Source organism: Etheostoma cragini, chromosome 9 (genome assembly GCF_013103735.1).
Source record: "Etheostoma cragini isolate CJK2018 chromosome 9, CSU_Ecrag_1.0, whole genome shotgun sequence".
NCBI classification, from domain to species: domain Eukaryota; kingdom Metazoa; phylum Chordata; class Actinopteri; order Perciformes; family Percidae; genus Etheostoma; species Etheostoma cragini.
This window is the reverse complement of record NC_048415.1, coordinates 3,037,149-3,062,667: the sequence shown is the minus strand read 5'-3', so window position 1 is coordinate 3,062,667 and position 25,519 is coordinate 3,037,149. Positions and strand designations below refer to the sequence as shown.

Genomic DNA, 25,519 nt, shown 5'->3' with positions numbered 1-25,519 from the left:
AAATTTTTAACTGCCACTTTGTTTTTCTTCATGTAATTCCTACTCATAATGTGTGTACAGTAGAAGCATCTCGTGACTGAGTCTTTAAGACTGCAATGACAAACTAACAATCAACAAACACATACCGATGAGGAGACCACAAAGTCCTCCAAATTTGGTATTTTAATTATGAAAAATGTTAAGGGTGCCCTTTAGAGTTTTCTTGTAAACCAACTAAAGTTCTGTTTACATTCAGTGTTACTCACCAAAACACACTGTGTATCCTTCAGGTCTAACAAACTTCACACAAGCATTTCTCTCCTCATAAAACATTTGCAAAGTTTTTTAAGTTTTTCAAATCCTGCATCATTCCCACCCATGGATACTTGCCACCCTTCTTCTTCTTCGCTGCTTTTTCTAATGCTTTGCAGCATATCTTGGCGTTTAACCGCCACCTCTTGATTAGTTGAACAGTGTTACACCATGCTGTTGGGGGATTTTTTAGGCCGATTTGTCGAATTAAAGAATCTTCAGGGAGAACGGGTGGTAAAATAATAAGATATTTATTCAAATGAAAGAGTGTTTTCTGAAGAAAATGACTGAATGTTACTTTTCTTAGACATAAGTTCAAACAGTAAATGAGAACAGTCTGAACTGTCTTAACAAAGAATGTCAGCCTCAGCTGTAACTAGAGTTCTGTGCTAATTAGCAAGTGCTAGCATGCTAACACGCTAAACTAAGATGATGAGCATGTTCAGCCTGTTAGCATTGACTTTACACAAGCGTATTAGCATGCCTCCCAGATCTAGCATGTCTGTGGATTTATAGTCAGTCTAATATGCAAAGAAAAAAAACAAATGGATAATTTTTTCTCCCAAATTAAACTGCCAATATGTAATACCCAATATTCCAGCTGCCCTTTTCAACCAGCAGGGTGTCACATGCTATCCCCCTCAGATACCACCCTATCTACTGTAGCCTGGACAAGGAGCCTAACCACATTTGCTATAGTGGAGTGACAATTGATATGATCCCACACTGGCTTCCCACCAATTTTGAAGGTACAACTTAATCTTTCAAATCTGGTGAAAATGTTACAACATTGGTAATATGAGTGGAAACAAACGGGTTTTCCAAAATATTTGGTGGGCCAGGGCTTAATGTGTAACCTAATTTTAATTAGGAAATAAAAATAAAACAAACAAGTCAAATTTCTTATAAATGTACACCTACTTGGCCAATAAAGCTCATTTGGACTTCTGGAATTATCTTTGTAACCATCAAACAAACCGGACTGTAAAAAAAAAAGAGAAAATCCCTCCAAGTCTCAAAGGAAACCACTTTAAGAAAACAGATTGTTTTGATCAATTGTTTTCTTACATTTGTAAAGAAGTCTAAGATTGATTTAAATATCAAAGCAGTATGTGAAGAGGTCAGCACAAAAAAATCTGAGATGAGTCAACAGAGCGGAAACTTATAAGGAACTGGCTGCCAACACAAACACCATCAGAGGCTTGCATGGACATATCCGTTACTACAGCATTTCCTAGAACTAGTAAGAAAAGGTCAGATGCCTTTTGGTCCCAAAAGGAGGTTAGTGACATTTCTGATTAAGTTTTGTTTTGTTGATCTCATTGCTTTTACATGTATAGTACACTGCCACATAACAAGCCAGATACAAAAGTATGTCTATTAATATTTTTAGAAACAGTTCAGTTTTTATATAAATGTTCTTACAACTAAGTACTAAAATAACAAATTGAGATTGAAAGAAGATACAAAGCCCAATAAATACTTCTGCTTAGAGTTTATGACTGACTACTAACCTCCTTTGTTTTACATTTCAACATGACCTAATTTCCTCCAAATGTGCCAGAGAGAGTTTTTTATGGAGTGATTCATAATTTCTGCTTTGCCAACAGTCGTGATTAGCCCTCTAAACAAAAACAGACATTTTCAAATCTCTATCAAAAACAATGATCAGACTTTAGATTTTTTTTAAACACATAACTGAATGTAAATTTAATATGATAATGCATTTTTGGGGTTCAGTTTCAACCTATGGGAGAAAGTTAGACATTTTGTCATTTACACTTAGGGAAAAGAGACTGGTATTCCCCAGAGTCTAAAATGATCTATGTTGATGGATTCAGACCATAAAACTATACCGTGCTGTTTGTGTTTACTCAAGCGTCATTACCGGCAGATGCGTGGGTGAGCAGGATCGTTGAGCACACGGCAAGCTGATTGCTCACTTAGTTCCTCATGAGAGATGGCAACGCTCCACAAGTCTTTGATTGTGGCAAAGACTTCTCATGGCCTCAGAACTTTTTATACACTTTCGAGAAAGGGATATGATTTGTTTGTATGTGTGAGAAAATAAAAACACATTCTATCATTTCCCCGGTGATATCTGCGGCTGGCAGCAGGATCCATCGCTGACAAAACTATACCCATGGGCATTCTGTCCACAGTCCGCCCCCAAGTCGTTCGAGGTCTGGGTTTGACGTTTGAGCTGTGAACAGAACTGACAATTCATGAACTGTTTACTTCAGAGTGAAGGAAACATCACTGCCAAATCTTTCCACGTCAGAATCATTCTGCCCTCAAGTGATGTTTAACTGAGTAGACATTATGATCGCTATCCTGGTCTAACTTGTGGGAACCTTATTGCTAAGAAGATGCCAACAAAAGTGGACTGACTTGTTCCCCCTTTTCAAAAAAAAAGAAAAAAAGAATTGTGTGTGTGTGTGTGTGTGTGTGTGTACCTGACATTAGCAATTATTTGAAACCACCAAAAAGCCTCCAGAACTTGATGAAGTGGGTAGAGCTTGGGATGAGGTACAGTAAGCGTAACTGCAGCTTCAGAGTCCTCTGAGAACCCCTCTACAATGCCGAAAGCCGAGGAAGGTAGGTAGGTAGTCCAACACACATTGACGCATTGACCATTTCTTACTATTCCTGTAACCCCTGGACTGGCCAACACGTAAAATCTACAAAGCATCTTAAAGCACTTTGTCAGTCATTGAAGATTGATGAGTACTAAAGTAATGAAAACAAATACAGATGTGCATTTCATCTTGAAAGCAGACAGTTATTGCAGCTTCATTATCAAATGTGGGGTCAGCAAGCTGAGAGGTCGCAAGTGAGGTAGCCTATCTCTACCGTGTTCTTCTCCGGGACTTCTCTCGGTTGCCGACAGAAATTCAGCAGGATGTCACTCATTTAGGCCGGATATCCGTTGTTTTGGGCTATCTTTGAGTCAGCATTTTAAACTCTGGTCCATTTCTGAGGAGCATGGTTAACTGCTCCTCAGATCTCTGCAGGGTAAATCCAGACAGCTAGCTAGACTATCTGTCTAATCTGAGTTTTCTGTTGCACAAACTAAACAACTTTTGAACGTACACATGTTCCACCAAAAAACAAGTTCCTTCCTGAGGTTGCTCCGTGTGCAGTATGGCGCCGTCCAAGACGATTGTGATTGATTTTAGGAAATATCAATAAACCGGAGCATGTTTTTCTCCCATCCTGGAATGCTGTGTGGACTAGCCAGACCTACCACCTCTGCAGAGCTGTGGAGGTCTGGCAGTGCGGGACTACAGGTGAGGAGACTGAAACTCAGGCAGCAGAAAAGAGGAGGGACACCAGAAGATCCTACAAAGTCAACCATTTGAGTTTTCCACTGCAGCCAGATGGACGATTAACTCTCTGCACAGGTGCTTCCACTAAATGGACTCCCAGGCACGGGCACCGTACATCTCAATAAATAATGGCCTTCGCCACACGGTCCCCACACACATGCTGCATCCATTAGAGCTCCCTTCAGTGGCCATATTAAACTGTATGTGCAAAGAATAAAGTAAAAAAGACTTTTATTGTTGTGGTATAATTTCCGCTTGGTTACGTAACAAATTCATAAGACCAATTGTTGGGTCTCATTTTGCCTCACAAATGACAGTGAGTTCAGTCTGGCGTTGATCTATATATGCCATTGTTCTTTATTTAATCGATAAATGCTCATGTTACAGAATGAAGGAACCATCATATAAATTTAACAAACAAATATTATTTTGGTTGACTAAACAAACGCTGGAACCAAAATGGAACTTTTCATTATGCAGTAATTGTTTTGTGCACTTACAGGGAAACACCAGATAAAACTCTACATAAAAAAAAGTGTTTAAAGCATCCATATGTATCCATGGTGACAGAATGGAGAGCGCATCCTCTGTACCCGTTTATCACTGGACTGCCCTTCTAATAGAGTGCACTTGAGAAGACGTGATTCTGACAAAAGGGCCATATTTTAACGATCTAAGTGCACGGCGTGAAGCATATTGGAACAGTGCGTTTAGGACGGTTATATCAGCAATAAAATGCATGGGCACCCAGGCCAACCTCACCTGGCACCTCAACCACAACTACACCTGGCTGACCAATGGTTTAGTCTTCCTCCTATGATAGTGATGGATATTATGATCCTGATTTATTTCTACCGCCTGCTCCATGCAGACTTCGTACCCCGGAGTAATAAATCTGTGGGATACAACGGGACATATAAATCCAAAAAAGTTTCCATTTTGCATTTTATGCATTGACATTAGACCAGGTTTTTGTTGGTCAATGGCAAGATCACTTCCTGCTGCCTCAAGATAGCAATAAGCCAAGAATTCATGTGAAGACATGTAAGACCAGCACACCCATCGACGCAAAGATAGGCGTAAGTGCATTTGCTATTTGAACGACGGGGGTGCTGAACAGTCTTAAAATAGGAAAGACGCTTGCGTCGAGTTTTGCAACGGATACTGGGCCACGCTGCACCGTGTGCAAGACAGGGTCTTTAGTGTGTGTCTAGTGGGGCGAAACCAATGTGCTTTCACTGCACACCAGCCACCCTCTCTGACCTTCACACCTGCTCCTTATCAGGTAATCATCCTGCTGGCCCGCTGGCTGCCTGTTCAGCTGCACCTCATTTTCTAATCAAGCTTCCTGTATGAATAACACTCGGCAGACTCATGTTAGAAATAGGTTTGTTACCGTGCCTGTCCCCTTAAAATGGGGTGTACAGTGTTTGTAGTTTTTTGTATTTTGGAGAAAATGCAGGTCAACATTTGACCAAAAAGCACTTGTAAAGGTAACACCCCTCCCTTGCTCTTTGCTGTGATTAACAAAACGTTAACACAATATGCAGATGACTAAACCAGCAAAGTAATTAAAGCCAGCGGAGGCGTAGACCCAATGAGAATGTGGTAACATTACATATTATTGGTGGGAAAGGTAAAATTGTCATTAGTCAAAGTGAGGGTTTATGCTTATTTGGCATTTATTTTGTTTTTGTTGTCCTCACTTCATCTCAAATACAGGGAGCACAAACAATGATGATAATTGTCCATTTTAAGGACGGCAATTTATTTTCCTCCGTATTCAACATACTGGATGATTTGAAGAATTGTGGCAACTTTTACAAGGCTGAAAACCTAAGCCATACCTTGCAATGAATTTTTGCCAAGGAAAAAACTTTGTATGAAGAAACAATTGTTTTTCTGTTCTGAATGTGTTTTTTGGTAATATAACAGTTACATAGAGATCAGTTGAAGTAGCTCGGTGAAAGATGTTTGAATTGTTAAAAAAATAACAGATTAAGTTTCTTGTGTTGAAGTGTCAACATCAATATTACATTTTTATTTTCATGGCATCTTTTAATCAAGTTGTTACGTTGGTGCCATGATGTTTAGTTTTTTATCCTAAATGGTTATTTAAAACCCAAATTGAAATGCTTATAATATTTGCAACATCATCATGGACTATATACAGTACATACACATGTTCGAGTAGTGGCCCTTATCTTGAAAAAGACAATATTCCAACTAAGCTGTTTACATGGCTAATGAAAGTAAATATTTCACTAATATTTCCGTTTACAAGTAGCAATGCAAAGTAAGATTTTTCCCAAGTGTTCCAGTGGTGGCGGACTTGTTGAAACAAGTGAACACAGAGTCACTCATTCATTCCTTCAACCAGCTTCTTTAAAAAGGTTGGCGTAGCAATGTATGCACATATCCAAAAACCTGTTGATATCCAAGTCTTTGAAAATGTTTACAATTAGCTGTACAACAACTACTGCAACGCACAGAGCTGACTGACACTCCCCAATGTAAGTCGAGTGCAGATTTGAGTCACACTGGCGTCACTTTGTGACGAGTGAAGATGTGAGTTGCGCTTGCGTTTCTTTGCAACAATTAGCCTGCAAGATGCTAATGGGAGACTTCTGTAATTTCAGTACAGTAAAAATGGAACAACTAAATCAAGTTTGTTCACTGCTGGCTACAAGTTAGCAATCAAACACCACAAAGGCTGTCAGTTGAATGGCTTTTGAGCAATCAAACTATCACAGATAGCTAAAGTGTTTCTGAAAGGATTTCCATCTTCTGTTATTGTTTTTAATGAGAACAGTTTATTTCATGGATTTCACAAATTTCAGTTTGACTTGTTGTGCTGTGAACCGTTTAAATCTGAGCATGCGTGACTCAAATCTGCACTCAACTCACATCGGGAAGTTGCACTGACCATGAGCCGTAAACAAGCAAGAGTCCACAAACTGGGGTTTTGAGACTCATATTCCGAAAGCACAATATACGTGTCCAATGATTGCCTCTAAAACCCGAATAATACCTTAATATCCTATGTCTTATTCGGAAATGCAATATTCGGGAAAAGGCCTTATACAGAAAAACTAACCGTAAGCCAACTTTTAGAAAATTGTCATATTTGGAATAATAGTGCAATATTGGTACGCATGTAAACCTACTCAGTGCCAACTGAATTTCAGCTGATTAGGTACCAAAGAACCTTATCACTTGAAATAGCTAAGGATTGATAAACTAAAACCACACACACACCTGTTGCTTAATGCTTTTTGTAAATATTATAAATGAAGACAATCACGTGAACATGAACAAATGTAACAAACCTGGTATTTAAGCCTTGAACACATGAATACAATAAGAAAACAGAAACCACAATGAGACAATCCCTTAAGCCCTGCAGTGTTTATTGTCAAAACTTCTCAAGACAATAAACCAGAGATCTGGACATGCAGCCACATGGACTTACTTATATGTACTGAGTGCACAGTAGAGTGGTAGAGAGAGTGTCTTTGTGTGTGCATGTGTCAGTGTGTACGTGCTCCCATGCATGCAAGATCACATTAGAGCACCAGATCCTGCTGTCAGCTTTTAATTAGCCGGCCTCACAGCTGCTTGGCATTGGGAAGGCAGCAGAGAACATCCAGCGATAAGCAGGTTAGCGCTGAATGATGCAACAATCAGGCCTGAGAGCCTGAGCCTGCACAGACTACAGCTGCAGGCGAAGAAAAGCACACAAACACAAGTCTTTAATAACATAAGCCCTACATGAAATGCTGCAGGGGCGTTTTCCTTTTTAGATGTGAAATGTAATTTCCTGTGTGGTCAATCACTCTGTACATAAAGGTGCTGGGTAATTGAAACTTAAACTACATCATTACTTCTTTCCTGTGTTTCGGATGACTTCCTCTTTCACAAACCCCTCTCTTGACGGTCTGGTTTTAACACCAATTTTGGTCACACTTATGTATGGCGTCATAGCTTCCATATACTCTGTTTGTCCCAACATCTGTCCCTTTTTTAACTTTGGCTTACTTAAATACAGATTCAACTCTACATCCCTCGCTCATTTAGATTAATTGAAACTTCAACTAAAAATGTTTGTCAGATGTGATGAATACGTTGTTGTCAATAACAGTAGAGCCAAAAATAGAAATGATTGAATTACTTACTAAGCAATTTAAATCTAAATAAAAAGCATGTGAGCCCTTTTCCACGATCTGTGTCTGAAAATGGCTAAAACATTGGCTAAAAATATGATCATTCATTTTCTTTCATTGTCATTCAACTACTGAAGTTTAATTTCAAAACAAGTTGACTCAGTTGCCCGCTGTAAACAATTTGAACCCTTATATTAACAGGAATAATCCCATTGAGATTAAGAATCTCTCTTACAAGAGAGTTATTACCAATACAGCACCACAACAGTTCCATATTTCCATGTACAGCTTGTTTGATAATCATTCTTTTCATGCGCAGGAAAATGACAGGCTGTGTGCTGTCTGAATGCATGAGAAGCAGACGGGCTTCACTGCACACAGAAGTAATTTAACTCAAGTAAAGGAAGGCAGTTATACAGAGAAAACATTTTAAATATTCTCTGTAGTGTCACTGAGATTCACAACTTTCCTCTGAAAGTTGTCCATTGCTGCACTTCCTGTAACATTCTTTAGTGACTCAAAGTTAGAGCTATGCATCAGCTGTGGTTCCACTTTATTTAAAGATACTTGTTTTGGTATTTTCCACCTTTATTTTTGACAGGACAGCTGACTATATGAAAGGGGAGAGAAAGGGGGAACACACAGCAAACGGCCGCAAGTCGGAGTCAAATCCGGGCCCACTGCCTCAAGGAGTAAACCTCTACATAAGGACGGCCGCTCTACCAAATGAGCTATCTGGCCGCCCTATGGTTTCACTTTAGAGGTGCAAATTCCATACAAAGTTACATTAGTGTGTTCTTATAGTGCAAGTCTGTCCTCACCAGGAAAGGGCCCTGACAATCTTTTGTTCAATATTCTTAAATGGAAAAATTGTTTTTACACATCTGAACAAACAACCACTTCCCAATAATGACATGTCCTCTCAACCCGTTGGCACTCCCAATTGGTAAAACACTGACGTTTGGCCAGTGGCTCTCAGCGTCGGATACTGACACAAAAATCGCCCGGGCCTAGCAGCAGCTCAACGCCGGTGCTATAAGGTGATGTAGTATTAGAGCGAGTAACAGTAATAAGTAGTATGAAAGATTTAAAATCAGCTCTAAGGGATTGGTTAGATGGTGGCTGGGTCTAACAACACAGGACTTTCACCCAGGAGACTGGGTTTTGTGTCCTGTTCTAGTCACTTAAACATACATTTTATAACCCTACTCCCGATCTTTCCTAACTGACCTAGAGCGTCAAAAAGGGACACCAAAAGTCCTGACCATCATAGGGCTAGACACTAAGAGAGATGTTGTATTTAGCATCAGTAACCAACGCCAAAGGCACCCAACCAAGAGTTGCTTTTTGACATGCTGGAAGTGAAAATGTGTTGTTCTTAATACTATTTCTATGGCCTTTTACATTCAGTTCAAAAAAAAAAGTACTGTTTCAACCTCGTTGGGTGCACAGAGCATCTGATTTCAACAGTGAAGGCTAGTTTTCCTATCCTGGCTCTAATCAACATAAAGTCAACCTTGATTTGTTTTTTACCTAAAAACTGCACAATTATATTTTTTTATGTCAACAATTCATGAAATGACTACACGTAATGTGAGTGGAGTCCTTCGTTGCCACAAGAATGATCACCCAACTCGGGAGTTCCCCTCATTTAGCATCTTTAAGCTCAATGTTTTGGTTTTACAGAGCATGGTTGCTGTTTTGGTTCAGCCACAGTTCAGTCAGCTTATCAGCCGGCAGGCTGTTGTTTTCAGAAAAAAAACTTGGATAAACCAACTGTATGCCACCTGGCCTACAGCTGGCAGCGTTAGGAACTAGTTTAAGTAAGTGGAGCATTTTATTTGGCTGTTTAAGAGACAGATATATCCCCTGTTGTGTTGCTGGGAGATCAAAACATGACTAAAAGGGAGTGGATATTAGACTTAAAGGTTGCTCCATTTGTAGCTTCAGTCCAAAATGTGAAAGCTTTTGCATACATTTTAGCTGCTGGCCCCCTCACACCATCCTCCTTGCTACTCCTACACTGACCATTTATTTTAGATGACAGATAAGAATTCACACAAGCACCTCAGGCCCCAGTGGATTCATCACTTTCTTATATAGTCCTGTTTTAGACACAGAATCCAAGCACACTGGGGCGGAAATACAGCCGTATTCCAGACAGAAATGAAAATGTGTGCCTGTGAAGACATGAGCATGTATTTACTGTATGCATGCCTTTTTATGTATGTGTGACTCTTTCTCAGTTTTGCTAAAAATGTCAAATACTGTCACTGCAATCTTCTTCACAAGGGATACATTCATCAGTAAACTCATGCTTGGATAAACTCTTGGTGTACTAATCCACCTGAAGTGAGAGAGTTGGTTGATCATTGACCAAAGCACTTTTACAAACTGTGCCACTAAATAAGCACCCAGTCACTTTTTATTCTGTTTGTGCATCTTACTAAGGCACAGCAGGCAGACAGGATTAACTGATGGTAAATATTTACGCATGTCTGCCTTCTCTCTGTCTGTGAAAGTTAGATTTGCAGAAGATTATATACAAGCAATGTTATTTACTGTACAGTGCGTCGTGGTCCCAAATGTGTTGCCCTTAAATAGACATTGAGTTAGGCTGTGAATGTGAATGCTGTTGCAGTAAAGAATGGAGGTAAATTGAAACAAATACACATAGAGTGAACCAGTTTTAGGCCCTGCCTACACGTACATATTTAATTTAAAAAACTGAGGCATTTCCCTTCATTTGTGCCCTTTGATAACACACAAATAGAGAAGTGGCCTCTGAAAGTGTCCATGTTATTGTTGTAGTAGTATGTTCCTTAGGTAAATATATAAAAGTATCACCAAGAAACTGTACTTAAGGTTTTAAAAGAAAAGATAGCCTACTCAATGCTGAAAAATCCTCACATTTTAAAAACTGGAAATTGAAAATTTTAGTTTAATCCGCTAATCATTTCCGCTGTATATGGGCCTGTATATTGTTGGGTTGTTGAATATAATAATAATAATAATAATAATAATAATAATAATAATATAAATCACATTTTATAGACTACATATTTTGCGTGAAAATATTTTAATTTGTTAAGTAACTAGTAACTAAAGCTTTCAGATTGATGTAGTGGCGTAAAAAGAAATATAATATAAAAAGTAATATTAAGTATTTGTAAATGTGAATGTAGTCGAGTAGAAGTAGACAGTGACATGAAAAGAAAAGACAGTAGTAGACAAGTAAAAAAAGTACCTCAAATTTATACTTAAAGCTTTTTTGTGATCAAATGTTTACATTTTTTATTTACATTCAAGACAATTAAACAATATAATGGGACATGCGAATGCATCGCAGGACAAAATAAAAAATAAAAGATACACAGAGAGGAAAGACAGGGAGGGGGGAGATCTAACAAAAACAACAGCAGGAACAGAGCTTGCAGCTCACCAACAAGTCAGACAAAAATAGACAAATACAAACGCACACAAACAAATGACATTGAAAGAGACTTCAAGTGTCCAATGTCCCCTGTGATTTGCCATTTATATGGGCAGTAGATAGACCCATAACGTCCAGAAAGGAAAGGGTCAATGTTTGGGTAGACAGATCGTGAGGTGGCTTCCAACGTGTTGCTGTGTTGTTGAACAATGGGGAAAGTGAATGCCAGTCACACGCTACACGACAATCTGTTTCAGCCAGTCTCCAAGTTTTGATAAGATGAGAGATAATGGGGTAGAAGTGTAGCTAGTTTATTAGAGACATTGGCAAAAAGAACGTCATGGAGTGACCAAGGCTCTGTCATAGCACTTTCTAACAGACGAGTCTGAGTCAAACTAGGTAAGGAGGGGTCTTAACACAAAGGACAAAAAATATGGTATGTGTTTAAAGTTGCGAACTGAAAGGCCACTATCCTCCTTCCTCCTCTGTAGACATCTTAAGTCACGGTCGCTTAACTTTCCAGATAAATTTGGATACTGCAGATTGTAATTTATACCAATAATCAAATATTTATTTTTATTATAAATAAATATTTTTAAATCAGATTTTAGCAGACTCAGAGGTTGATAGCTAGAGCACTCTGTGGGATCATTATCCTTTTTCAGGAGTAAAGAACTCAAGGCTGCGTTCACATCCCTTGAGAGTTGACTCTTTTCAATCGAAGTTAATTTATACTTAAAGCTATAGTGCGTAATTTGTCTCCCCCGTGAGGAATTCTAAGCAGTAACAACAAAACTGTCAACGCATCCACATTCTTGTCGTCGTTGGGGATTGTGACACATAGGGTTAAAAAACATGATATAATATACAGAAAAGGATTTTATCTTCATTCGAATTTGTGAAGGAAAGTCACGGGACGACACAATCATCTGAACGTAGCTATACTGACAAATACAGAGAGAGTTGTGTGGAAATACAGCCCAGTCTCACGGCAGTTTGTGAAATGGTGATGTTGTCTAATCTATTGATTAGGTGTACAGGGATACAATTTTCTTGTTTTGTTCGTGGTTGTTAGCATGAATTTTAAACTAATGAAATTCAATGCGAAGCATCTTTCCTGATAATGGCACAATTACACTAGCGAGTTGTACTGAAAAGCCCAAAAGCTGACTTTAACCCCGGAGACTGAGGATTGCGTCCCGCATTTGGGAGTTCCTTTCGTTATTTTTCTTTTCCCGACCACAACCAACCATTGTTGTAGAGCATCCCGCGTGTGGCATTTTATTTTCCTGCTGATGCGTCCCCAAGACACCGCAGATTGTGTCCCAGTGGCCGTTGTCACCGTCTACAGCATATGGCGTTTCATTTTCTTTATGAAAAGCTTTCTTGCTTGTGCCCAAATGTATTCTGATGTTCATTTAGTAGCAACTCTGACTATGGTAATCATTTACAATCTGCAGAAATTACACACCGCATCACTGCCGGAGATTGCAGAGGCCGCCTCGCGCCTGCTGATTGTAGCTGATTGCTGTGTGATCATGAAGGGACAGTCACGTCACAACCATGAAAAAAATTGTTACTCATCACAGAAAGAAAAGAAACTCATCTTGTAATCATGACAAGTAAAGCTTGAACGTAAAAATGTATTTTTTTAAATAGAATGGAAGCAAATGAAGGCAATTTCTTATCTGTTCAAAAGTATGATCGTCCAGCTCACGAATCAGAACAATCAGAAGTCACATGGAATGTCTAAAGGCTGAGATTACTTTTGATCAACATATGTTGTCAGGGCTCAGAAAGTAGTTGGATTCAAATGCAGAGACGCAAAGGTAATGGTGAGCTTTATGGTTTAATGAAAACAAAAACGATACAACAAAAGATGACCAGAGATAGGCAGACAAACACTTACAAACAAAAGTAACCCAAAACAGGTAAGCAGGCAGAAACCAGATCACACAGAAAATGAGGTGACTAAACCTGAGGTGGATTTATTTAGTTGAGGCTGCTTTTATACATACCTTGTTGGGTCCATTTTAAACTAACTCTGGCGCGTTTGGTCGGATAGTCCGGTTCATTTGGGGCTGGTGTGAAAGCTCATCCCAACTCTGGTGCGGATCAAACAAAAGAATTCTCGTCCGCTTGTTAACGAGGGTCTCTGTTTACTTGCATGTGAACTAGAGTTCGGTCAGCTTTAGATGAGAATGCAATCCGACCCAAATACAGGAAGTGGACCAAAAAACAGTGCATTCACTAGTTTGCAGTTTCAATCTTGCACACAATTTACACACATACTGTATATACGATTTAACTGATGATAACTTTCAGATCCATGAGCTCTTAGAAAAAGAAAAGACAAGTGTCGACGTGTTTCGGATATTTGGTCCAATAAACAAACAACAAGCATTTCGATCGTGTGTTGTGTGTTTACAGTGTTTGGTGCGCTTGCCAAAGGGCAGTGTGAAAGCGAACCGAACCAAATGAAAAATGCAACAATGTTGCAACTATACCCAACTTTAGGTGTGAAAGCGCCCCTAATCAAAATCAGCTAATGAAGAACACACACTTGCCAAAGTATTCTTATGTTAGGCTTTGTACAGTATTGTATAAAAACCTATGTACAACAATCTGTATGATATCTTACGATATGCTTGTACAGTTAAGTTTATAGGCTACAAAAGAGTTAATAGGGGAAAAAGTTTGTGCTTTGGCTCATATGACCAGTCCCCTTAGATATGTATATTTTGTGTTACTTCTCAATGCACATTTTACTACATTTCTGTTCAGTTTATTAAATTACAATCATTTAAACATTTGTACACATTTGATATTATTTTACATTGTATATGTCATATATTTTACTTCTGCACTATTTCTTAGATTCTCATTTTGTTTTTCTTGCATGGTTTTCTTTGACACATATCTGATGAGCATTGTTGAAGGGACTAGATTTGCTTTGCCAATGGCTGCTTGTCTGCACATGAAATTAAAAGTCTTGAAACTTGATTCAAACTAAAAACAAGACCAACCAAATACAAAGTTCTGTTTATCCAACATATCATTATCTATAGTGTACAGTTACAGAAATGATATAAATAGGGTGACATAATTTAATAAATATCTACATACAGAATGTAGTTTCCATATCATTACATTACTTTATACATTTTGATCAAACATGTTGGTATGCAAGGCCACCAAAAAACACAGTAATCAATTAAATATAACACTCCATTAAGTACCCTCCACACAAATTACAGTACTACACATTTGAACAAAACAGTTGACTTGCAGCGCAAAAATACATACTTAAAAATCAATCAAGACATGCAAAGGAAAAATATAGAAATGAAAGTGTGCTTAAAATTCCCACTAGACGTAGACAAAGCCAAGGTTTTGTACTGCAGTCACTTGTTCTGGTTGTGCATATACAGCAGGATTTAGATCATAACTTACTTTCTTAAGAACATACACTTGAATATCTATCTGCTTTTGTATAAACGTGTGATAAGTAATAACTGGGAAAGTAAGAAGAACTTGTAGCAAATGTAAAGCTAATGGGCAACAAATTGTGGGTGTAATTTAATATGATGACCTTAAAGCTATAGTGTGTAGTTTGTCTTCCCAAAAGGAATTTTTAGTAATGACAGCATTACTAAAAATAACAATAACAACACCGTTGGGGCATTCACATGATACAGCCGTCTGTAAACGTGCACATGCCCCCACCCCTCCTACACACAGGTGCTAGTAGCCAAGGAGAACACGGAGGATTAAAAGAAACCTGATGTACTCTTCAGAATAGGTCATCATCTTCACTTGAATTTCTGCGTGGGAAAGACGACAAAATCTTCTGAACATATCCATACTGAGAAATAAATAGAGCTGTGTGGAGCTGATAGATGCTACAAAAATGATTAAGACTAATTGGACAATGGCTTGAATGTAACGGATGTTCATTAATGTCAATAAAGTTACGCACTAAAGCTTTAAGCTTCAATAATCATGCCTGATCACCATCATGTGTAAACCCGGGTGTTAGTCACCTTTACTTTTGCTTTTATTTATCACTGAATATCACTTAGTGTATGAAAATGATGTCTGTGTTCTCATCATTTGCTCTTGTTTGCAATACTGCAAACAAGACTGACTGCAAACTGGATATACTACTTTAAACATACATTTATTACATTGTTACTACTCAAATAGTCCTTGACTTTCCACTTCCGGGATTGCTCGAGTCACGCAGGAAATTCCTGCCGGCATCCGGCAGGAATTCCCTGCGGGACTCGAGCAAAAAATCTGAGCAAAAAAGGAGAGCACGTTTTTCTCCCATCCCGAAATGTGGGATGTGGACTAGCCAGACCCTCCTCCGCTCCGCAGCGTGTTGATGGTCTGGCAAAGCGAGACTACTACTCAAATGAAAGGAATGCCACTGTTTGAGTGCCAGCTAGCTCCACTGGCAGTAGAGTTGTTTGAAGGTGTGTCTGTTGGATGGAGGTAGCTTTTAATTGTTTTCTGTTGTGACTATCAATAAAAACCTGGCCATGAATTGAGGAGCAGGTTGTTTTTTGCAGTGAAACTGGCAGCAAACATTTTAACATTCTTGTTAGTACATATATTGTTCATTGAAAAATGTAAAATATTGAATCGTTCACTATCAAGCGTTGTGATTCGAGAAAATATATGAAAAATGAAAAAATATTTAAATCAGGCAAAAGTGTACATACAGCAGCAACTTCCAAGTGATCACCAATTGATGTCCAGGAATTAATTGCAAGTTTTAAAAAAAGTCACATTAACCTTTAGATCATATTGGTTTTTCAATTCTACAAACACAAAAACAAACCAATATCTACCAGTGTTTACCTCTGCATACATTTTGTTTTGTTATTTTAATTGTTGGCACCTTCTTCAAGTCTTCCATGTGTGCTTGCTGTCTAGGCACCAGCAGTTAACTCCTCCATGTTCTTGGTACAGTCCCACTTTTTCTTGTTGTTCTGCTCCTGAGCAGTGGTGGTCTGCGTCTGACCCAGATCCTGGATCAGTTTTGAGTTGATGAAGCGCCTGTAGGAGTCTTTCTCCATCAAGTTGTAGATCATCTGCTGAGCCTTGTTGAAAGAAGACAGGCTGGCCTTCTCCACATTCTGTCTTGTTTCTTCTCTAGTTGCTGCATCTATGTTTACCTTCAATCAATAAGAGGAAAGGGACGGATCATAATCTATTTACATTTTGAGAGCACGTATTTATAACACACATATGAAACATATGAAAAAAGCAGAATATTAACTTTTATTGCTCCTCCAAGATCTTAAAAATGTTGGAGCTCGAGAAATTAGCCACAGAAAACAGAATTTCAGAAGTAGCCTAATACGGTCTTGATAGTAAAGATTAAACTAAACAATTAGGGTAAAAATATGAAAAGTCATTGTTATATGGCAAAGGACAAGCTTGGGTGACAAATTTGAACTAAATACTAAAAATCTGTTTATATATGTAGTATTTATTTTGATTAAGATTAAACCTGAGAGCGCCAACTCTAAATGCCTGAGTGGTTATTAGCATAACAGTGTTGTGAGTGAGCATATTCATATTCATTTGTAGGCATAATTGGCTTCAAGTATTCACTTCATTAAAAGGTGATTATGCCTTTGCATTAATACAATTTAGAGTAATGCCTCCAAAGTGTACGTCAACATCTTCTACATTTTCTTCACTTTTTTCACATTCTCTTAAATCTTTTCTAGAATCAACCTAGAACCTTTCTGGCTCAATACACTTACTGTTACACTTTCATGACTATATGTTCCTCATACATTGGTGACCAGGCTCACAGATTGACATGTATTATTGTTACCAGATGTTTCAGATTAATGTACTTACCTCGTTAGGAGCATTTGCCTCAACATGTTGCTGGTAGATCTGCTTGGCTCTGATCTCCAGCTCCAAAGGTGAACACTTCTTGTAGTCTTCGCAGGCAATCCAGAAGTCCATGTTCTCCTCACTAAACTCTGACCTCAGGAAGTTGCCGAAGACCGTACGACCCTCTACCACAGACAAAAAAGAGAAGAGATGTGTTTTTAATATCCAATGCACCTTGCAAGAACCATATACGCACACCTTAGGCAAAGGCTAGTCTATGTCGCCGATGTTTCATTTTAAGGATTGTTCAGGTTTCGCCGGAAAAGAAACTATGCCGGATGTCACTTATTTCAGCCGGGTTTTCAGCTCTCTTTATGTTGGCATTTTAAAGTCTGGTTGATTTTATGAGGACTATAGTTAACTGCTCCTCAGTTCTCTGCAGGGTGAATCAAGCTAGCTAACTAGACTGATGAATCTGAGTTTTCTGTTACACGACTAAAACATCTTTTAACGTCTACAAGTTCCCTCCCGAGGCTATTTTGCAGGGGTACCCTTGCTCTGTACGGCGCTTTGCACACGCAAGATGATTGTGATTGATTCAAAGAAATGCTAATAAACCAGAGCATGTTTTTCTCCCATCCTGGAATGCTGTGGGGACTAGCCAGACCCTCCTCTGCAGCGCTGTGGAGAAAGGTCTGGCAATGCGAGACTAGGCAAATGTTTATTCATGCTGTAACAAAGTATCATTAACCAAGGGAAACAAATGTTGCAATATACTATCATAATGAGAAAATAAATCCTTTTATTTCCCAGGCAATCAAAATCAGTTGGCCACTCCAATTTGCCAAAAGCTAACCAAAATGGTGCTATCTACACTGGTCCAATTGCAAAAGTAGTATATCAATAAATAAAAATTAAACAAATTGAAGCAAGAGAGCATAGAGAAAACGGTACATTAGACTGCATTTTAGGCCATGTGTTTGTGGACCAGATTTCAAAGGATATCCTCTTAATTGCTTTACAGCACAAAACCAATAGGGAGGAAGCTTTACTTCAATGTCCAAATGGAGCTTTTGGCAATATAACATTTTTGGATTGAACAATAGATGACAACATCACTTTGATGTTGCTTATAGTAATTATACTGAGTTATTGAAAATAACTGAATAAATCCAAACAGCAATAATTGCACACTGTCTATTACCGATGCACAAGTGCTTTCCAACCATGAGACCAATTAATGGAAAAGCACAGTAGAACATACACAAGGCTCTTCCCTCTGTACAGAAGAGGTCATATTGACCAACTTCTGCAGCACTACTGCTTTAAACATCCTACATGGCTAAGTGACCAGATCAGACGGAGGAGGCCCCTTGAGGCTCCAATGAGAGCTGACAGACAAGGACCGTCAGGACCGCAGAAGGAGGACGTGACGTTGTTGGAGGTCAGTAGAGCAGATTATGGAACGGAGCAGGTCAGAACTCAGTTGGTTTTCCAAAAGGCCATTGCTCCCTTTTGTGTCCATGTACACACAGTGTAATTCTCAGTGGGCTTATACACACACATACACACACACACACAGACACATATACGCTCTGCGCTGTCTATCACGCCCTGGGGGACCGTTGAGTAGTGCCTTGAGACACGTAGCAGAAATCCAGAGCATGAGAATGTATGTGTGTGTGTGTGTGTGTGTGTGTGTGTGTGTGTGTGTGTGTGTGTGTGTGTGTGTGTGTGTGTGTGTGTGTGTGTATTTGTGTGTGTGTGTATATGTATATGTATATATATATATACACACCCAGAAGTTAATCAATATGACTAACTAAATATTAAATCTGTGTAGCCCACTGTGCTTTTCCATTAACTGGTTGATTGAAAAGAACTTGTATTGGCAAGGGTCAGGTCAGGGCCTTGTCTGATTATATTCCCATGATTACAGCACAGTCATTTCACAGGAGAATTATCATGTTTAGATTTGAGTTTTTTTTTTTTTTTAGGCAACCCTGAGAAAGAATCTGCTGGAACGCTAATGAGTCAAGCATCTGCCCGGCAGTTATTAGCTGTCAGTATTATTAGTATCAGATGCTTTGGATATGAACACAACCTCAGCTTTGATTGTTTCAGTACAGGTTGAAAAGGTGTGAAAACAATAATGTAATACTCACTTTGACTGTTCATCAAGTGGCTGAAAGACTCCTCCCATTTCTTCACCTCAGACGCAGTAGGCATGCTAAAACACAGATAAGAGAGGATTTTAATAAAGGTTGCACGGAACTTCTGAGTGGGGAGTTTTAAAGAAAAACTGCGATATAGGGCTGAAACGAAATGCAAAAAAAAAACGAAATCGCGATCCACTCAGATGAGAGGGCAGAATCGCAACACACCCCTTCCTAGTCCAGTGTCCTTCCCATCCAGATCCAAAGCTAACACATCTTTAAATTACTATTAGTATTAGTCATTTTGGTGCCTTATCCCTGTTTTGTCTAGTAAATTTAGCTAACTGTAAAGACGGCTAAAAGTAAAGGTAACCGGTAAGGCTAACGGAGGGGGGGCAACGGTAACTCTAACGGAGGTGTAACATTACAAATGTTTGCTGTTCCAATTCCGGAGCCTGGGTCTGCTTCCCAAAGGTTCAATAAACTGCTGTTAGCGTCCTTAGCACCGATGTTAAGAGCTGACCAGGCTGGCTGCTAGCTGGCTGAGGGCTGACTGTGGATGTGTCCCTGGGCGGGTCAGTAATGATAGTGGACGGTTGCTTGCTGGCTTTGGGCGGACTATGGATGTGTCCCCAAGCCAGGTCTGTAATGATAGTGGACAGTTGCTGGCTGAATGGGGGCTGACTGTGGATGTGTCCCCGGGCCGGGTCTGTAATGATAGTGGACAGTTGCTAGCTGGCTGGGGGCTGACTGTGGATGTGTCCCCGGGCCGGGTCTGTAATGGTAGTGGACAGTTGCTAGGTGAATGGGGGCTGACTGTGGATGTGTCCCCGGGCCGGGTCTGTAATGATAGTGGACAGTTGCTTGCTGGCTTTGGGCGGACTATGGATGTGTCCCCAAGCCAGGTCTGTAATGATAGTGGACAGTTGCTAGCTGAATGGGGGCTGACTGTGGATGTGTCCCCGGGCCGGGCCTGTAATGATAGTGGACAGTTGCTAGCTGGCTGGGGGCTGACTGTGGATGTGTCCCCGGGCCGGGTCTGTAATGATAATGGACAGTTGCTAGCTGGCTGGGGGCTAACTGTGGACTTTCCCCGGGGCTGTTGTCAGCTCTCATCCCGACTGAAGCCTTGCAGCGCAGGGAGAGTAAAGCAGACAGACAGGGCTGTGCTAGCTATCTAAATTACCGTTAAATTAGTTGTCTATCTAGCTATAGAATTAACGTTACTGATGAATTTGTTGGTAAGCCCAGAGTTGGTCAAATACATACTAAAAATACCTGACCTAAATTAGCATTACCTACTTGTCAACCAGCACCTTAACAGTAGGCCCCAAAGCACTTCTCCTCTTCGTTCCTTCTACAGGTTGGAAGCGGAATTGTCTTTTACTGTTTACCATTATTCTTATGTCTCATTACACTTTACAGACACATTTGTGTTCAAGATGTGTCTGATCTGGTTTCAGTCAGGATATCATTTTTTTTGTTGATCACAAGCATCATGTTTTCCCATGGGGAATGTTCTGAGAAAGCATTGTATTGTTTATGTAAATAGGGTTACAGAGGTTATTGTTGTAGCATTACTTCCTCCCTACCACCATGCTGGCTTCCTGTCACTCCACCGAAACAAATCCAAAAGAAACTGCATCTGTAATACTTTGAAGGGAGGTTTTCCTTTACTTCATCTAATTCCATTACAACAGCACCAATTAACTGATCAATAACAGGACCAATTCTAATCACACTGGCATGCTTCATCTGACATTTACAAAGCAAAACCTGCAGCACACAGTAATACCCTCTTAGAAGATTTCACCCCCTCAAACAATAGTGTAAATTATAAACAGTTAAAAAAATTCTGTGCAGCATAAGTTTGTCTGGTTACTGTCTGGTGCTGAACACTTAATCTGAATATTGATTATCTATAAGTGTCTCTAAATGGAAAAAAAGGAAAAATCTGTGCTAATATCAAGCTAGTAAAGATCAGGCTGAGGGTAGGCAGCCTGAGGGGAGCAGGTCGGAATGAGCCCGAAAAAATTACATTAAGTATTCTTAAGCAAATATAGTTCAATTTGAAAATGTAACAGAAAATGAAATATGCCAAAGGTACATGAATGGTAAGGGGTTCTATAAATATTCTCCATGGCCCTTGGCTGCGATACAATTACACACATGAAAGGAGAAAAGGTGGGGTTCAAAACAAAACAAAGTAATTCCCACTGAACCAAGAAATTTCAAAATTAAGCAGGAAATTATCCATTTCCATTTCAACTCAGTGCGTCACTGCAAGCTCTTTTTCCACAACAACCCGCTCTCTCTTCTCATCACCCCTCCTTCTCTCTCCAAACAAACCTTACGTAACAACAGTTGAAAGAAATCAATTTTGAAGGTCTACAGCTTGAACATTGACACTAAGTGTCTTAAGATTAAAGCCCCCAGTCACCAGGGTTAAAGTCAAAGCCCTGGTGCCTAGTTCTTTTCTTTTTTTTTGTCAAGCCATTTAATTAGTGATTAGTGATACAGTTAGTACAAAACCCATTCATATATTTCTTAATTGGCCAAACGAGGTGAAAAGAAAAGTAGTTAAGTCGTTGATAATTGCTCCTCAAACTCAAAATATTAAAGCAACAGTGATTTAAGATAACTATTGAATGAATGAAACACATTCATCATAAAGCATTTTTGATCATGTTGATAACTGGGGGAATGTATCCTCGTAGTGGTTGTTAACACAATCATTTTTATCATGTTTCTCTGTGCAGTGGTTTCAGGTGGTAATGCAATTCATGGATTCCTGGAACATTTAAAATGTATATATGTTTGTTTATATGTATGTATACATGTATGTATGTATGTATGTATGTATGTCCGAAATTCTTCTTTCATTATAGATGAATATGCTGCTTTAATCATTCAATCCTTGTGATTGTGGTTACACTCTCTTTGAGCCCCCAGAGGAGCCGCTCGATGTGACATCTGAGGAATACAAATACACACACTTTAACACACCCACAAATTGAACTTAGAGATAAGTTACTCTGACCTCTCAGCAGCAGCGCTCTCCTCGTTGCTTTGCTTGTGATCAGCTGCTTGGGGATCAGGCTTCTGGAGTAAGAAGCTGATTTTATGCTTGATGACTTTGGCACTGTGGAGAGACAATAAGTGAAATGCATTTCAGAAGATGTCCCTTATGTTTATATTAATAACATCGACACAAGGACCTGATTGTATGACGTTCTGCATCATGTAAACAAGTGGTAAGCAACTGGTTCCACTTCTTTTACATTGGACTGTTGTTTTTAAAGCATTCATTGGTTTAAAAAAAAAGAGTTTAACTTCAAAACTTAAACGATAAAGCTCCTAAAAGTCAGCATTGACAAAGTTTCAGATATAAAAAAAAAGCTACATTCTATTTTGTTTTAGCAGGATTGTAAGAAACACTTCTTTCCACCTGAAACTAAATTGATCTTACCTTTTCAGGCATGTCGCAGGAAGAGTTGCAAGTCCCTTACACATGGTGGAATGTCACAGATTCAAAGTCAGAGATGTTGTTGTAAATGATAACAGCACCGCCAGGGAGGCAACAGAGCTTTCAGTGATAGACGGCAGAATACTCTTGTCTCCACCCCCAGCAGTGGTTTTATACCTCCACATAGTGCACACTGACACAAAACTGACCAATCACATCAGAGAGAGAGAGAGAGAGAGAGAGAGAGAGAGAGAGAGAGAGAGAGAGGGAGGACCTGGAGGAAGTTTACAACGGATGGGCTGGTAAGTAACAAACACAAAAGGTGTTTTCCACTGAGGTTTACTGATGTCATCCGTCAGTGGAATGACACACAGAGCTCTAGACTGTGACTGCCAATGCATTCAAGGAGGCATTTGTGGCAAAGTCTTGGAATTTTATTAGAGGACCTACTTTTCCTCAACATCCAGCAGTGAGAGTTTACAGTCCAGCACATTCAAGTCCTACCCCTGAATACCCTCTTTGTCCCAGTGTGATACTAAATTGTCCACTATTCTGTATTTGCCGAAGATATATTTTCCCAAAAAAGGCTTGACGTTCCTGTTACTGCAGAAATGTCAAGCCTTTTTGTTGCAGGATATGTTGCAATACATTTTCAAATGTTTGCAAAATGCTGTTAGTAAATGAAATGGAATATTTGTAGCAATGCTCGGGGTCACAACCATGTCATGGCAGCTGTGTCGCTGAGGACCCAAGGCAGCAGAGTGTCCAGTATGAAATAGTTTGGAATGAGCGGTTCTTGAGCAAGCAATCGGCCCATTCCAAACAGGCACTATCACAATTTAAACTATTACAATTTAAACAATTGTTTTTTTCACTATTTTCAACCTTTATTTATTCAGGGAAGGTTCACTTTTGCAGGAACGCCCTGATCACATTCACACAGTTGCACACATTCATACCTGGAAGCTGCCCGGTACAACCACAATCTGATCTGCTGCCCAATTAAACTAAAAAGCAAAAATATTTTTCCAAAGACGTAATACTTCCTTGTTTCTTGACATCCTCTTGGACCTGTTTCACCACCAACCTCTACTGTTATCAGGCATGTGCTATACTTTACTCTTTTGACACTTTAAACCTTTGATGTAAATTTACAGCTAAAATATCACAGTATCTTAATGTAGTGTTTAATGTTATACAGGATAATACTGAAAGTAGCAACGTATTCTGGGAGAAAATTAAACTAATACCGCACTGTCTCTGAATGTTTCTGAATACAGGTATTTACTGTTAACACCAGTGCATCTTGGGGAAAAACAGGAAAAAGTGGGAAGGTCAGCCAGAATATTACTGTAAATTCAAAATACTACAGTAAGAAATGGTCTATTTACAGTAAAATACCTTAGAATCTAAAACAGTTTGCATACTGTAAACAAACAGCAGTTTACTGGCAAGCTGCTGCCAGTATATTTCTGTAAATTTACAGTAAAAAGTTTTACAGTGAGCTGAAAACAACGCAAAATGTGATCATGGACAAAGGAGTTGTTTTGCTCTCCTTGGGCTGTCTCACTACGATCTGCAGATCATTTAAAGACATTTGCAGCTGTGAGTAACTGCTCTGTTTGCATGGCATTGAATTACAATGGTGTCCATACACACACTACAGCGCAAACATCAAGTAGAGTTTCTTAAGTACCTAATGTTGTAACTTACAGTGTCAACATACACCAAACCTGCATAGAATCAATTTGTAGTGTAGACATGGGAGACAGCTCGTATGCTGTGGCAGCAGCGCGTTGGAATGTGTCGGTGTGTGTCTGATGGTGGAGTGTTTGCTATTTCTGCATTTTCTATAGTGGATTATACTATACAGCCTCTCTGTTAAACCGTTAAGGACTGAAATGATATATATGTTAAAATGATCTTGCCATTAACAACCAGGTCTAACAACAATAATTAACTTCATCAAAGAGAGATGAAGATGGCAAAAGAAATGACTACAGCAATAAAATAAAGAGGATTTGGTGGAGCAGCTTAAAAAGAAGACCTGTTTTGATCCGCTGCTGAGCAACAGTTAGAGGCAAAAAAATATCTAGCACCACAGATGACTAAAGTCCAGCTGCCTGAATGCCTGAACAGTCCGCTGGCTGAATCTCCTCCTCCTTTATCTAAATATCATAATGTGATAAAGACCTGTTCAGACTTTGACAGCTGGAAACAGGATTGGTTTTCATCCATAAATCCAGAAAGCAGCTCAACAACACAGCAAGGCCTTTTTGGGTGTTTTTGAAAAAGGGTTTTGAGGATGCCTGAATGTGGTTATAATGGTAATTGTTGTGTCACTTGTAGTCAGGAACACTCTCGTCACAGATTCATCCACTTGTTGCAACAAAAGAAAACAGTTGTACTTTGTGCGGATGGCTCCACTCTCATTCGGATGCTCCCTGCATCAACTAAGCAACATGCCAAAACAGGGTGCGCATTGCAGAAACCCCCAAAGGGTACACAAGATGTGATAATAAGCTGTGATTGGTGTGTTACTGATTAGAAACAATGGCACAAACAGTGGGCTGTCAGCTTAATACAGCATGGAGCGTTTGACTTCCACGTCCTTCATGCAACTAATACAATGCTTCATATTTAATCGTCTCACTTATCTTCACCTGAGAAGAATTCAATGAGGAGAGACATGTTTGCAGATATGCAAATAAGATTTATCGTATAGCTCAAATATAATGTAAGTCATTGCTGATTAAACTCCATCGCTAGACAAATCTTTCGTATATCTATATAGGGATAGACAACCATCAGACCCCCCCCCC

General features: G+C 39.3%; 1 protein-coding gene across 1 annotated transcript; it reads right to left on the bottom strand.

Annotated features, from left to right (window-relative positions):
- Positions 1–16,115: 16,115 nt before the first annotated feature.
- On the bottom strand, positions 16,116–22,936 carry LOC117950405 (regulator of G-protein signaling 4-like). Its single transcript, XM_034881449.1, has 5 exons — positions 22,701–22,936; positions 22,272–22,373; positions 19,241–19,305; positions 17,097–17,260; positions 16,116–16,399 (listed from the first exon to the last, which is right to left on the bottom strand). Exons 1-5 carry the CDS (start codon positions 22,742–22,744, stop codon positions 16,154–16,156), a joined length of 621 nt encoding a protein of 206 aa, XP_034737340.1. The 5' UTR covers positions 22,745–22,936; the 3' UTR covers positions 16,116–16,153.
- Between the last annotated feature and the right edge of the window lie 2,583 nt (positions 22,937–25,519).